Raw genomic sequence first — 14,987 nt, 5'->3', positions numbered from 1 at the left:
TGATTATGTGGTGATTTGATAACTACCACAGTGAGGAACTGGGTGTGTTAGCTAGCTGTTAGCTTCTATGGCAGGGGTGTCCAAGTCTCCTTCTGAAGAGCTATGGCAGAGGTATACTCGATGTCTCTCTCTTACTCTCCCTCATTCTCTCTCGCCTATGTAATAAGAAGACTGTGTCTGCCTAGCTGTCTGTGCTGGGCTCTGCTGTCAGACAGCCAGCAGTACGATGGAGACTCTCCACCATAAAACTCATAAATCTGCAAACAAACTCATCAATTTAAGAGACTCTTTAACATGAGTGTGGGGTTGAGTTACGGGCGGTGTCCATGAGGGTAAATTCTCTGTGTGTGTGTGTGGTGTAAATCAAGGGCATTAATGACATCTTCATAAACCTGCCACTCTACTCTTTACTGTTACACATCTCCCACTCTGGGTCATCGCCCTGACACACACACACACACACACACACACACGCACACGCACACTGGCTGCCAGTTCTGAAGGACAGAGTAACCCTCAGTAATGCCCACACCACCCCTAGCTGCCAGCTACAGTAGTGTCCAAGTTTCAGTAATGTTAATGTACCGTCAAGCTGTTCAACATGTTTCTGACTCTCCAACAGTATATAATGAGAAGGGATATTATGTATTATAGAATATATTTACAGCTCTCCTGGGTGTTAGTCTCTCTACGTCAGTGTTTGTTTGTGGTCTGGAGCGGTCTCATAACACCTAAACACCAGATCCATCTTCTCAATGAGACTTTCACACTGTGGCACTGGCAGGCGGACGAAGGGCCATTATGGTGTTTGGGCTGGGGTTAAGGCGTCCGCAATCTCCGCATGCTTCCCATCAAACAGTTCGGAAAAGTTTGTGCATATATTAATCATGACGTTTTTGTTCGTTTTGGTCTTCGGTAAGGTTTTTTCGGCTGATCTTGTACACAAACATTTTTCTCGAGACAAGCCGAAGTCGGTAGCCGAAGTCTACACCCCTTTGTCGGTGATTGGTCAACAGTAGGGATTCTTCAATTAAGTGTTTGTCATTCAACCAGAGACTAATCATTTTCATGCACATTTTTTAATTGAGAAATACTGCACCAAACATCTTAGTTAGATGTAAAATTGCGCAACTAAGATCTCCTCTGCAAAAAACTTCTAAATGAATGACAGAATTATTGAGTTATGTTAGATGAAGTCTGACTATTTTGAGGGAGTGTATACTGGCTACGGCATCTCAAGATGGACAAACAGTACTATTGCTGCTTAATGACTTTTAAGGGAGTATGCGAGCACACTCATTCAGCACTCGGCTAGGCGCCAGCCAAACCGAAGCATACTGACGCCTTTAGGGGGAGGCATAACAAAACTGTGATAAAACACAGCTTTGTTTTGGAACGTTTGATGGGCATTAATGTGTGACAGGTGAGCTTATTGGACAAGCGTCTAAAGATGTTATAGTGTGAGGAGTGTTGGAAGCGGAGTTCTCATCTGAGATCTGTGAAAAGAGACACCAGAGCATGTGTCACAGCCTCTACCAATGTCCTCCTGCGAGCATGGGCAGTTAGAGCCTGACCCATATGTTTTTCGGGTCCGATTCCGATTTTTGGGGGGACAAACTTACCGATACTGATATACATTTTCTACACTAAGTTCTCATAAATTGCCACCCAAAAGAGCAATTGTCCAATAATTGTGCTTCAAATGTTGATTTCATACATCGTGACAATAAGGACAAGTATTCATATAAGCATGAGATTCCCTTTTTTCATCCTATTTATTAATATTGGTTATCGGCTGATAGTATTGGTGAACTGATATATCGTACGGGCTCTAGACAGGGTAGCAGTGTCACATCCCTTTCTTGCCATTTATTTTCATAAAATGCCTTGTCTTGTCTTTAACAGATTCATGGATGTCCCTCTCTTTTTTCCTCTTACAGTTCCCCACCTGAAGAGTTGATGGTTGTAGGCTGATACATTTAAGCGCCCTCTACAGCCAGCCCTGTACCAGTAGCCCCTGCCATTCCAGTACTGTACCAGTTAATCTATACCAGTGCCAGTATGTTGTTGTCCCGCTGGTCTCTGCTGCTCCTCTGGTCACTGCTGGTTCTACTGATTTACTCTCCCCTGACCCAGTCCAGACCAGCTGCTGCCCATGTCAGCGACACAGGTAGGAAACATGTGCCACATAAAGATCTTAAATTATTTTTCTTTCTTGCTGGTGCTTTCTTGGTTGTAGTTGACAGGCAGGGCTACGTCTCATTAGCCTTCTGTGTGTGTGTGTGTGTGTGTGTGTGTGTGTGTGTGTGTGTGTGTGTGTGTGTGTGTGTGTGTGTGTGTGTGTGTGTGTGTGTGTGTGTGTGTGTGTGTGTGTGTGTGTGTGTGTGCTTGTGTATACTCGCTTGTGAGCCTTCTTTTCCTCTTTGTTATTTAATCTCTTTTAATCCCTCAGGTTGAGGGTTCTAGGTTCAGGCTGAGGGTTCTAGGTTCAGGCTGAGGGTTCTGGGTTCAGGCTGAGGGTTCTAGGTTCAGGCTGATGGTTCTGGGTTCAGGCTAAGGGTTCTAGGTTCAAGCTGAGGGTTCTAGGTTCAGGCTGAGGGTTCTGGGTTCAGGCTGCTACCATGGTGGTTCAATCCCACTGACTCTGTTCTGCTATCTGGAACTGTTCCGTTAGTAGTGGGTCTCTATTCTGAGCTAGAGAAAACAGAACATACACTTACATTTATGGATGTGTGTTTGGGGTGGGGGGATTCTATATTGAGCTAGAAAGAAGCTCTTCAAGGTTTGTCCATTTAGTTTAAAGCTGAGGATGTTTACAGTGATTTTCCATGGTGCAATGGTTTACATATCCTGTCCACACACACACACACACACACACACACACACACACACACACACACACACACACACACACACACACACACACACACACACACACACACACAGCTGGTTGGAGGTGGAACAGAAATGCTGTTTTTGGTAGGAAAGGATGAATGCCGTCTGAAAGGAGATGGTTTTATTTGTATTGGCGAGTACTGTAATCACAACCATCCTGACCAACCCTAACACCCTGTGTTGTGTGCGTGTGCTTGTACGCGCAAGCGTGTGTACATCTGTTTGTGTATGTGTGTGCCTGCACGTTTGTGTGTGTTTCGCTTCCAGCCATCTGGTATCCAGCTGAGAGTGTGTGTGTGATACTGTTGTTTTGGAACCCATAAATTCTTGTTTTTCTCTCTTAGTCAAAAACACCAAAATGTAACTTTTGTGCCGCAAACTCTTTTTCCATAAACAAAGCCTGCTCCCAATTTCCCATATCCTTCTCTCCTCGTTGCTTCGTTCAAATAAAGGTTTAGGTTTTTGGACTTCAACCAACTCCCCCTGCTTTCTCTCTTTTAGTGGATTCCTTTCTTTTTTTCAGTCATTTTTTTGCTTTCTTTGTCTTTATCCCCTCTCTATCTCGCTCTCTCTCTCCGTCTATTTTTGACAACCTCTCATTGAGAATGTTCCCCCTGCTATGAGCAGGCAGTATTCAAGACCTCCCATGATGCAGTCTCTGTAGACCTCTCCCTGTAGATTACAGACATAATGTAGTGAGGTTGGGAGCTTGAATTCGGGGATGGTCTGTGTCAGTCTGTGGTGATGCTGATTATGGACCTAATATCTGTAGATTAGAGGAGAAATGATGACTGCTTTTCTGGTGTAGGTCCTGCTGAGAGGTTGGGAGGTACGGAATCTGTAGCAGAACATATCCTGAGTTACTAATATATTAGTAATATATTGTATAGTAATCAGTAATCCTGATGAGAGGTGAAAAGGGATGAGTGGTAGTAAATGTCCCTGCTTATAGTAATCACTGATCTGATGTGGCCGGATCTGTGAATGCTGTGGAATGGAACCTGAGCCAACTGTCTAATGGTAGAAGGAAGTAGGCTTTTTCTCATTCAACGTATTCAAACAGGACCCATTAAAGATCTGAAACCTGCTGATTTGCCCTCCTCTCTCCCAACTCACCCTCACATCCCTCCTCACCCTTTGTTCACAACCATTTGTCAGGATGAAGGTGGTGATTATTAGTGTGTTTGTTTATCTCTGAGCTGAGGGTTAGGGAGCAACAGGGGAACTGTGTGTGTGTGTGTGTGTGTGTGTGTGTGTGTGTGTGTGTGTGTGTGTGTGTGTGTGTGTGTGTGTGTGTGTGTGTGTGTGTGTGTGTGTGTGTGTGTGTGTGTGTGTGTGTGTGTGTGTGGCAGCTTAAAGGGGTAAAAATGTGAAAGGTTAATCTTTAAGCCGTTTCCCTTTTCACTCAGCAGGAGCATCCCAGACCCCCACAGAGTAACCCTGCCTCAGCCCTTCCTGTTTAAACACACACACACTGGTTTCTATTTTTGGTTTACGTTTTCTTCTCTCTCCATAGCTGACATGCTGGCATCTTCTGAGGACGAAGATGATGATGATGAGTCTTCTTCAGAGGAAAATAAACTATCCAACAATCAGAAGCTCCAATGTAAGCTCCTTCTTCTGACCTCTTTCCCCTGCCACTTTCCTTTCTCTCCCCTTTGCTTCCTCTAGCTTTATTGGTCTATAAAAAGTAGTTACTAGCCAAACCAACTGAAGAAAGATTGATATTGAATCAAAAATGTGAAATATAAATACCTCTCCCTCTCTCTAGTGATGGCTCCTCAGTGGGCGACTCCAGACAAGATGGAGAAGAGGCTCCATGCCGTTCCTGCCAGTAAGACTGTTAAATTTCGTTGCCAGGCGACTGGTAATCCCACACCAACTTTGCGGTGGTACAGGAATGGGAAAGAGTTCAGGAAAGACCAGCGCATTGGAGGCTTCAAGGTCTGTGTTTTTGTACAGCCCTCTGCTTCATACTGGGTTGTGTATCATCTGTCAAAGCCCCAGTGCAGCCAAAAACGGGATTTTCCTGTGTTTTATACACTGAGTGTACAAAACATTATGGACACCTCCTCTTTCCATGAAAGAGTCCATGGAAAGCTATGATTGCTTATTGATGTCACTTGTTAAATCCACTTCAATCAATGTAGATGCAACCCAATATTAGGAAGGTGTTCTTAATGTGTTGTATGTAACAGTACAACTTTAGTCCGTCCCCTCGCCACGACCCGGGTGTGAACCAGGGACCCTCTGCACACATCAACAACAGTCACCCATGAAGCGTCGTTACCCAGCGCTCCACAAAAGCAGCGGCCCTTGCAGAGCAAGGGGAACCACTACTTCAAGGTCTCAGAGCAAGTGACGTCACCGATTGAAAGGCTATTAGCGCGCACCACCGCTAACTAGCTAGCCATTTCACATCCGTTACATGTACACTCAGTGTATATACAGTTGAACCCGGAAGTTTACAGACACCTAAGCCAAATACATTTATACTCAGTTTTTCACAATTCCTGACATTTAATCCAAGTAGAAAATTCCCTGTCTTAGGTCAGTTAGGATCACCACTTTATTTTAAGAATGTGCAATGTCAGAATAATAGTTGAGAGAAAGATTTTATTTCAGCTTTTATTTCTTTCATCAGAAGTTTACATACACTCAATTAGTAATTGGTAGCATTGCCTTTAAATTGTTTAACTTGGGTTAAATGTTTCGGGTAGCCTTCCACAAGCTTCCCACAATAAGTTGGGTGAATTTTGGCCCATTCCTCCTGACAGAGCTGGTGTAACTGAGTCAGGTTTGTAGGCCTCCTTGCTCGCACACACTTTTTCAGTTCTGCCCACAAATTTTCTATGGGATTGAGGTCAGGGCTTTGCGATGGCCACTCCAATACCTTGACTTTGTTGTCCTTAAGCCATTTTGCCACAACTTTGGAAGTATGCTTGGGGTCATTGTCCATTTGGAAGACCCATTTGTGACCAAGCTTTAACTTCTTGACTGATGTCTTGAGATGTTGCTTCAATACAGCCACATAATTGTCCATCCTCAAGATGCCATCGATTTTGTGAAGTGCACCAGTCCCTCCTGCAGCAAACACCCCCACGACATGATGCTGCCACCCCCGTGCTTCACGGTTGGGATGGTGTTCTTCGGCTTGCAAGGATCCCCCTTTTTCCTCCTAACATGATGATGGTCATTATGGCCAAACAGTTTTATTTTTGTTTCATCAGACCAGAGGACATTTCTCCAAAAAGTACGATCTTTGTCCCCATGTGCAGTTGCAAACCATAGTCTGGCTTTTTTATGGCGGTTTTGGAGCAGTGGCTTCTTCCTTGCTGACCATCCTTTCAGGTTATGTCGATATAGGACTCATTTTACTGTGGATATAGATACTTTTGTACCTGTTTCCTCCAGCATCTTCACAAGGTCCTTTGCTGTTGTTCTGGGATTGATTTGCACATTTCGCACCAAAGTACGATTGCGTGATCCCATGGTGTTTATACTTGCATACTATTGTTTGTACAGATGAACGTGGTACCTTCAGGCGTTTGGAAATTGCTCCCAAGGATGAACCAATTTTTTTCTGCGGTCTTGGCTGATTTCTTTTGATTTTCCCATGATGTCAAGCAAAGAGGCACTGAGTTTGAAGGTAGGCCTTGAAATACATCCACAGGTACACCTCCAATTGACTCAAATTATGTCAATTAGCCTATCAGAAGCTTCTGAAGCTATGACATAATTTTCTGGAATTTTCCAAGCTGTTTAAAGGTACAGTGAATTTAGTGTATGTAAACTTCTGACCCACTGGAATTGTGATACAGTGAATTATAAGTGAAATAATCTGTCTGTAAACAATTGTTGGAAAAATTACTTGTGTCATGCACGAAGTAATGTCCTAACCGACTTGCCAAAACTATAGTTTGTTAACAAGAAATTTGTGGAGTGGTTGAAAAACTAGTTTTAATGACGCCATCCTAAGTGTATGTAAACTTCTGACCTCAACTGTATTTCTACACTATGAGGTTGGAATAATATGGTGAAATTGTGAAAATTATTTGAATGCCCTTTTAGTGTAAGAACTGTGTGAAAAGACCGCCTGAAATTTCAGTCTGTTTTGGTGGGATGGAGTTTTGGCCTGCCTGGTGACATCACCAGGTGAGTGATACATTAGTTAGTTCCAAACCTCTCTGCCAATAACAGCTCGTTTTCAGTTTTCCCTCCCCACTCAAACCAATCCTAGACAGTCTTAGCAAAATTCTTGCTTCAGAAATTGCTCTTGCTATAAAAAAAAACTAAAAAACAATCACAGTAAGGTGCGTTACACAATTTTTTAAATTTGATATTGAGATAAAAATGGGTGCTTTGAGCCTGTAAGTTAGAGAGTAAATAGCATATCTTAAAAAACGAATATTACAGTACCAAGGGATACCGTGTAAAAAGATAACAGCAGGGGTCCAAGCACTGAACCTTGGAGAACACAAATGTTATTTCTACTTTGCCAAAATTAAATGACTAACACAACACAAAATGTGTATTTTTCATGGCTATTCTCACATTTTCACTCCTTTGCCTCTTTCTCTCACGCTTTTCCTCTCTCGCTGTCTCCCTCTTTCAGCTCCGGGACCACACGTGGACCATAATAATGGAGTCAGTGGTTCCGTCTGATAAAGGCAACTACACCTGTCTGGTGGAGAACAAGCACGGCAGCCTCACACACACCTACCAGCTGGACGTAGTGGGTCAGTATGTGTACATATATACAGTACCAGTCAAAAGTTTGGACACACCTAGTCATTCCTGGGTTTTTCTTTATTTTGACTATTTTCTATATTGCAGAATAATAGTGAAGACATCAAAACGTTGAAATAATACACATGGAATCATGTAGTAACCATAAAAATGTTAAACCGATCAAAATATATTTTAGTTTCTTCAAAGTAGCCACTTGATAACAGCTTTGCACACTCTTGGCATTCTCTCAACCAGCTTCATGAAGTAGTCACCTGGAATCCATTTCAATTAACAGGTGTGCCTTGTTAAAAGGTCATTTGTGAAATGTCTTTCCTTCTTAATGCATTTGAGCCAATCAGTTGTGTTGTGACAAGGTAGGTGTGGTATACAGAAGATAGCCCTGTTTGGTAAAGACCAAGTCCATATTATGGCAAGAACAGCTCAAATAAGCAAAGAGAAACGACAGTCCATCATTATTTTAAGACATGAAGGTCAGTCAATGCAGAAAATTTCAAGAAGTTTCCTCAAGTGCAGTCGCAAAAAACGCAAATCGCTATCATGAAACTGGCTCTCATGAGGACCGCCACAGGAAAGGATGATCCAGAGTTACCTCTGCTGCAGAGGATAAGTTCATTAGAGATAACTGCACCTTAGATTGCAGCCCAAATAAATGCTTCACAGAGTTCAAGTAACAGACACATCTCAACATCAACTGTTCAGAGGAGACTGCATGAATCAGGCCATGGTCAAATTGCTGCAAAGAAACCACTGCTAAAGGACACCAATAATAATAAGAGACTTGCTTGGGCCAAGAAACACGAGCAATGGACGTTAGACCGGTGGAAATCTGTCTTTTGGTCTGGAGTCCAAATTAGAGATTTTTGGTTCCAACCGCTGTGTCTTTGTGAGACGCAGAGTAGGTGATCTCCGCATGTGTAGTTCCCACCGTGAAGCATGGAGGAGGAGGTGTGATGGTATGGGGGTGCTTTGCTGGTTAAACTGTCTGTGATTTCTTTAGAATTCAAGGCACACTTAACCAGCATGGCTACCACAGCATTCTGCAGCGATACGCCATACTATCTGGTTTGCGCTTAGTGGGACTATCATTTGTTTTTCAACAGGAAAATGACCCAACACACCTCCAGGCTGTGTAAGGGCTATTTGACCAAGAAGGAGAGTGATGGAGTGCTGCATCAGATGACCTGGCCTTCACAATCACCCGACCTCAACCCAATTGAAATGGTTTGGGATGAGTTAGACCGCAGAGTGAAGGAAAAGCAGCCAACAAGTGCTCAGCATATGTGGGAACTCCTTCAAGACTGTTGGAAAAGCATTCCAGGTGAAGCTGGTTGAGAGAATGCAAAGAGTGTGCAAAGCTGTCATCAAGGCAAAGGGTGGCTACTTTGAAGAAACTAAAATCTAAAATACATTTTGATTTGTTTAACACTTTTTTGCTTACTACATGATTCCATATGTGTTATTTCATAGTTTTGATGTCTTCACAATTATTCTACAATGTAGAAAATAGTAAAAATTAAGAAAAACCTTGGAATGAGTAGGTGTATCCAAACTTTTGACTGGTACGGTATATATATTGTGTGTGTTTACTTTTGATATGTGTACCTTGAGTGGTGGGAGTGTGTATGTTTGTGTTTTTGTATCACTCACATTGCATTGATGTTTTCTGTGTATTCTAGAACGTTCCCCTCACAGGCCCATCCTCCAGGCAGGCCTGCCAGCTAATCGTACGGCCATGGTTGGTAGCGACGTGGAGTTTGTCTGTCGAGTGTTCAGCGACCCTCAGCCCCACATCCAGTGGCTCAAACGCATCACCATTAATGGCAGCAGAGTGGGACCAGATGGACTGCCTTACGTACGCGTACTGAAGGTACACACACACAGACACACACATACAGTGGGGAGAACAAGTATTTGATACACTGCCGATTTTGCAGGTTTTCCTACTTACAAAGCATGTAGAGGTCTGTCATTTCTATCATAGGTACACTTCAACTGTGAGAGACGGAATCTAAAACAAAAATCCAGAAAATCACATTGTATGATTTTTAAGTAATTAATTAGCATTTTATTGCATGACATAAGTATTTGATCACCTACCAACCAGTAAGAATTCCGGCTATCACAGACCTGTTAGTTTTTCTTTAAGAAGCCCTCCCGTTCTCCACTCATTACCTGTATTAACTGCACCTGTTTGAACTCGTTACCTCTATAAAAGACACCAGTCCACACACTCAATCAAACAGACTCCAACCTCTCCACAATGGCCAAGACCAGAGAGCTGTGTAAGGACATCAGGGATAAAATTGTAGACCTGCACAAGGCTGGGATGGGCTACAGGACAATAGGCAAGCAGCTTGGTGAGAAGGCAACGACTGTTGGCGCAATTATTAGAAAATGGAAGAAGTTCAAGATGACGGTCAATCACCCTCGGTCTGGGGCTCCATGCAAGATCTCACCTCGTGGGGCATCAATGATCATGAGGAAGGTGAGGGGTCAGCCCAGAACTACACGGCAGGACCTGGTCAATGACCTGAAGAGAGCTGTCTCAAAGAAAACCATTAGTAACACACTACGCCATCATGGATTAAAATCCTGCAGCGCACGCAAGGTCCCCCTGCTCAAGCCAGCGCATGTCCAGGCCCGTCTGAAGTTTGCCAATGACCATCTGGATGATCCAGAGGAGGAATAGGAGAAGGTCATGTGGTCTGATGAGACAAAAATAGAGCTTTTTGGTCTAAACTCCACTCGCCGTGTTTGGAGGAAGAAGAAGGATGAGTACAACCCCAAGAACACCATCCCAACCGTGAAGCATGGAGGTGGAAACATCATTCTTTGGGGATGCTTTTCTGCAAAGGGGACAGAACGACTGCACCGTATTGAGGGGAAGATGGATGGGGCCATGTATCGCGAGATCTTGGCCAACAACCTCCTTCCCTCAGTAAGAGCATTGAAGATGGGTCGTGGCTGGGTCTTCCAGCATGACAATGACCCGAAACACACAGCCAGGGCAACTAAGGAGTGGCTCCGTAAGAAGCATCTCAAGGTCCTGGAGTGGCCTAGCCAGTCTCCAGACCTGAATCCAATAGAAAATCTTTGGAGGGAGCTGAAAGTCTGTATTGCCCAGCGACCTTCCCGAAACCTGAAGGATCTGGAGAAGGTCTGTATGTAGGAGTGGGCCAAAATCCCTGCTGCAGTGTGTGCAAACCTGGTCAAGAACTACAGGAAATGTATGATCTCTGTAATTGCAAACAAAGGTTTCTGTACCAAATATTAAGTTCTGCTTTTCTGATGTATCAAATACTTATGTCATGCAATAAAATGCAAATTAATTACTTAAAAATCATACAATGTGATTTTCTGGATTTTTAGATTCCATCTCTCACAGTTGAAGTGTACCTATGATAAAAAATTACAGACCTCTACATGCTTTGTAAGTAGGAAAACCTGCAAAATCAGCAGTGTATCCAATACTTGTTCTCCCCACTGTATATGTACACGTTCTGAAGGTTAACGCACACTGTATTGACGAGGGCTATGTCACAAAATCTCTCTTTCTCTCTCAGACTGCAGGGTTCAACACCACAGACAGGGAGATGGAGGTGTTTACTCTGAGGAATGTGTCTGTGGAGGATGAAGGAGAGTACACCTGTCTGGCAGGAAACTCTATAGGACTCTCTCACCACTCTGCCTGGCTCAGTGTGATCAAAGGTACACACACAAATATAAATGTTATTATTCTGAACTTTATTCACCTTGTGTACAAACCTTTGCAGCCCAATGTGCTTTATATATTTAGACTTAAAATGGAAGAGGAGAAAAAAACATGTAAAAAATGTTCTGAATTCATCCCACTTCACTCCCTCTCCTCCAGACCTGCCCCCCTCCCCTGTACCATCTCAGGCCTACCTGGAGATCTTCATCTACTGCGTCGGTTTCTTCATCATCATGTTCATGGTCGCCGTAACGACCGCCTGCCGACTACGCTGCTCCCCGAAGAAGAGCGACTTCAGCAGCCAGCTGGCCGTTCACAAACTGGCCAAGAGCATTCCCCTACACAGACAGGTAACACACACACACATACTAGTGATCCATGATCGTGTGATGCGTAACCTTTGCCTGAGACTTTTTTTCCTGAGCTAATCCATAGGCTTTAGTTCAGCGGGCTAACTCATATTACAGTATATCCTCTCTCACTACCTCCCCTTCTCAAGGTGTCAGTAGACTCCTCCTCCTCTCTACAGTCGGGGGTGTGTCTGGTCAGGCCATACTGCCTTTCCAGTGGAGACACGCCCACCCTGGTCGGCGTGTCAGTGTATGAGCTGCCCGCAGACCCACTCTGGGAGCTGTCACGAGACAGGTACTAGAGGGCTTATATCCCTGCATAGTGAATACCCAATCTATAATATCGGCATACATAACCCTACATATTGCATACATAATCTGCACACGGTACTCATAACTTAACCAAGGAGATTCATAACCTCCATGCACAGGACATTCATAGCCGTGTGTGTCTGTGTTCTAGGCTGTCTCTGGGGAAGCCACTGGGTGAAGGTTGTTTTGGTCAGGTTGTGCTAGCAGAGGCTGCAGGTCTGGACAGAGAAAAACCCTCTCGTCTCACCAAGGTTGCCGTCAAGATGCTCAAAGGTACATAAAACTACTTCCTGAAATATATTCCTAATATTTAAGGAGATAATTCAAAATAAACTGAAAAACTGTTTGTATTGGTTGATATTGATTTGATGTGACATCCTGTTTCCTGTGTAGCGGACGCCACAGAGAAGGACCGGAGTGATCTGATCGCTGAAATGGAGATGATGAAGATGATCGGGAAACACAAAAACATCATCAACCTGCTGGGAGCCTGCACACAGGATGGTAATACTGGTGCTGTGTGTGTTTGTGTGCTTGTGTGTGTGTGTGTGTGCGTGTGTGTGTGCGTGCGTGTGAGCGAAATAGCATTTTATTTGCACAGATGAGTACAATGGTCACAGTACCAAGGGCTGAAAATAACATCAGGGGTCCAAGCGCTGAACCTTGGGGAACACCACATTGTTTATTATAACCCTTCCCTGTCTCTCCAGGCCCTCTCTATGTGGTTGTAGAGTATGCATCTCAGGGCAACCTGAGGGAGTACCTGCGTTGTCGGAGGCCTGTGGATCTGGAGTACTGGTCTGGGCCAACCCAGGCCCCCCTGGACAGCGTAGAGGTCAGGGAGCTAGTGTCTGCTGCCTACCAGGTGGCCAGGGGCATGACATACCTCGCCTTACAGAAGGTCAGAGAAGAGACCAGTGTTATTGTCTGTCTTTTTGTCTGTCTGTCTCTCTCTCGCTCTACTTTTCATCTTTCGGTGTTTCATTCTCTTCGTCTGAATCTATTATTTTCTCTTACTCTACCTCTCCCTTTACTGGACATTAGTGTAAATCAGTCAACCAATAAATGAATCAATCATGTTTTTTTCTGTAGTGTATCCACAGAGACCTAGCAGCCAGGAACGTGTTGGTGACAGAGGACAATGTGATGAAGATAGCAGACTTTGGTTTGGCCAGAGACATCCACCACATAGACTACTACAAGAAGACCACCAATGTAAGTAACATGATGACAGTGGAGCGAGTAGACAACTGAAATTCAGACAGACAAACATATAGATGTTTTAACCCAGGGCTGGCAAACTCAGTCCACGGAGGCAATGAGTTTTTCAATTAAAACCTAGACAAAAGCATTAGACAACCAGGTGAGGGGAGTTTCTTACTAATTAGTCAGCTTAATTAATCAATCAAGTACAAGGGTGGAGCGAAAACCTGCAGACATTTAGCCCTCTGTGAAATGAGTTTAACACGTGGTTTAACCCCTTGTTTTCCTCCCAGGGTCGTCTGCCAGTGAAGTGGATGGCTCCAGAGGCTCTGTTCGACCGCATCTACACACACCAGAGTGACGTGTAAGTCACACTCCTAACTCCTAATATACATTCTGTGGTGTTGTGCTATCCATCCTGTTGTTATGTGTCTGTAGGTTTACTTTCAAGCCCAGCAATAACTGTCCCTGAGAAAGTGATGTTGATTGTATTGAATTCTGTTTTAGGTGGTCGTTTGGGGTGTTGCTGTGGGAGATCTTTACTCTAGGAGGGTCTCCCTACCCAGGGGTCCCTGTAGAGGAGCTGTTCAAACTGCTGAAGGAGGGACATCGTATGGACAGGCCAGCCGCCTGCACAGAGGAGCTGTGAGTACACACACACACAAAAAAACACAAGTATACTGTAAGAATGTCCTCGCAAGTAGAGTAATACAAACACACGCTCTGTTGTAACACTGTGGTGTGTGTTCTCAGGTATATCATGATGAGAGACTGCTGGCACGCTGTTCCATCTCGCAGACCAACCTTCCAACAGCTGGTAGAGGATCTGGACCGCACACTCTCACTTATGACCAACCAGGTAAACAAATACATTCACACGCGCGCACACACAAACACAGTGTCATTTTCGTATCATTTGAATTGTTCCCCTGAACGTGTCATCCCTCCCCCTCTCAACTCTCTCTAGGAGTATTTGAATCTGTCCATCCCTGTGGTCCAGTATTCTCCATTGGGTCCAGACACCAGCAGCTCCTCTGACTCTGTCTTCTCCAGGGAGACGACTCACGAAACAGAGTACTCTCCCCTGAGCCCATCCTGGACCTCCACCCTGCTCTACACCCAGCACACCCCCTCTAGGACCCCCTCTCGTACCTCCACCCTGGCCTACGCACACCACAAACCTTCCCGAACCCCGTCTTGAACCTCCATCCTAGCCTACGATCACCACAGCATCTACCCTGACGTACACCCGCGGACACAGCCAACGCTGATCTAAAAACACTGCCCCGCCCGTACACCTTAACCTATAAACCTCCCTCTTTATCCACAGATAAAGACAATGGAAAAGACAGACACATGGAGGGTTATAACAGAGTCATAAGACATCAAATAGAGTTTGCACAAATATGGACTCTTCTCTCCTCCTCCCCAGGACTATACTGAACTATTAAAGGGATAGTTCACCCAAATGACACATTGGGAAATGGGGATACCTAGGCAGTTGTCCAACTGAATTTATTCAACTGAAATGTGTCTTCTGCATTTAACCCAACCCCTCTGAATCAGAGAGGTGCGGGGGATGACTTAATTGACATCCACGGTGCCCGGGGAACAGTGGATTAACTGCCTTGCTCAGGGGCAGAACAACAGATTTTTACCTTGTCAGCTCAGGGATTCAATCCAGCAACCTTCCGGTTACTGGCCCAACGCTCTAACCACTAGGCTACCTGGCGGTTTTCTTAAACCGTAAGCAAGGTATGAGA

General features: G+C 44.4%; 1 protein-coding gene across 1 annotated transcript; it reads left to right on the top strand.

Moving 5' to 3' along the window:
* Nucleotides 1-7,509: 7,509 nt before the first annotated feature.
* LOC120025797 (fibroblast growth factor receptor 1-A-like) lies at nucleotides 7,510-14,785 on the top strand. Its single transcript, XM_038970458.1, has 13 exons — nucleotides 7,510-7,634; nucleotides 9,324-9,514; nucleotides 11,211-11,355; nucleotides 11,519-11,709; nucleotides 11,859-12,004; nucleotides 12,173-12,294; nucleotides 12,415-12,525; nucleotides 12,732-12,922; nucleotides 13,114-13,236; nucleotides 13,518-13,588; nucleotides 13,732-13,869; nucleotides 13,978-14,083; nucleotides 14,192-14,785. Exons 1-13 carry the CDS (start codon nucleotides 7,538-7,540, stop codon nucleotides 14,423-14,425), a joined length of 1,866 nt encoding a protein of 621 aa, XP_038826386.1. The 5' UTR covers nucleotides 7,510-7,537; the 3' UTR covers nucleotides 14,426-14,785.
* The last annotated feature ends 202 nt before the right edge of the window (nucleotides 14,786-14,987 follow it).

The sequence above is a fragment of the Salvelinus namaycush genome, chromosome 31 (genome assembly GCF_016432855.1).
Source record: "Salvelinus namaycush isolate Seneca chromosome 31, SaNama_1.0, whole genome shotgun sequence".
Lineage (NCBI taxonomy): Eukaryota > Metazoa > Chordata > Actinopteri > Salmoniformes > Salmonidae > Salvelinus > Salvelinus namaycush.
The sequence above is the reverse complement of the archived record's forward strand: the minus strand, read 5'-3'. Positions and strand labels throughout refer to the sequence as shown.

What these genes read in the sequence shown, in the direction of transcription:
- LOC120025797 (XM_038970458.1), top strand. Translation starts at nt 7,538, where the DNA reads ATGGAGTCAGTGGTTCCGTCTGATAAAGGCAACTACACCTGTCTGGTG. An exon ending in CTTACGTACGCGTACTGAAG is followed by an intron (nt 9,515 to 11,210) that starts GTACACACACAC and finishes TTTCTCTCTCAG; the next exon opens with ACTGCAGGGTTCAACACCAC. An exon ending in GCCGCCTGCACAGAGGAGCT is followed by an intron (nt 13,870 to 13,977) that starts GTGAGTACACAC and finishes GTGTGTTCTCAG; the next exon opens with GTATATCATGATGAGAGACT.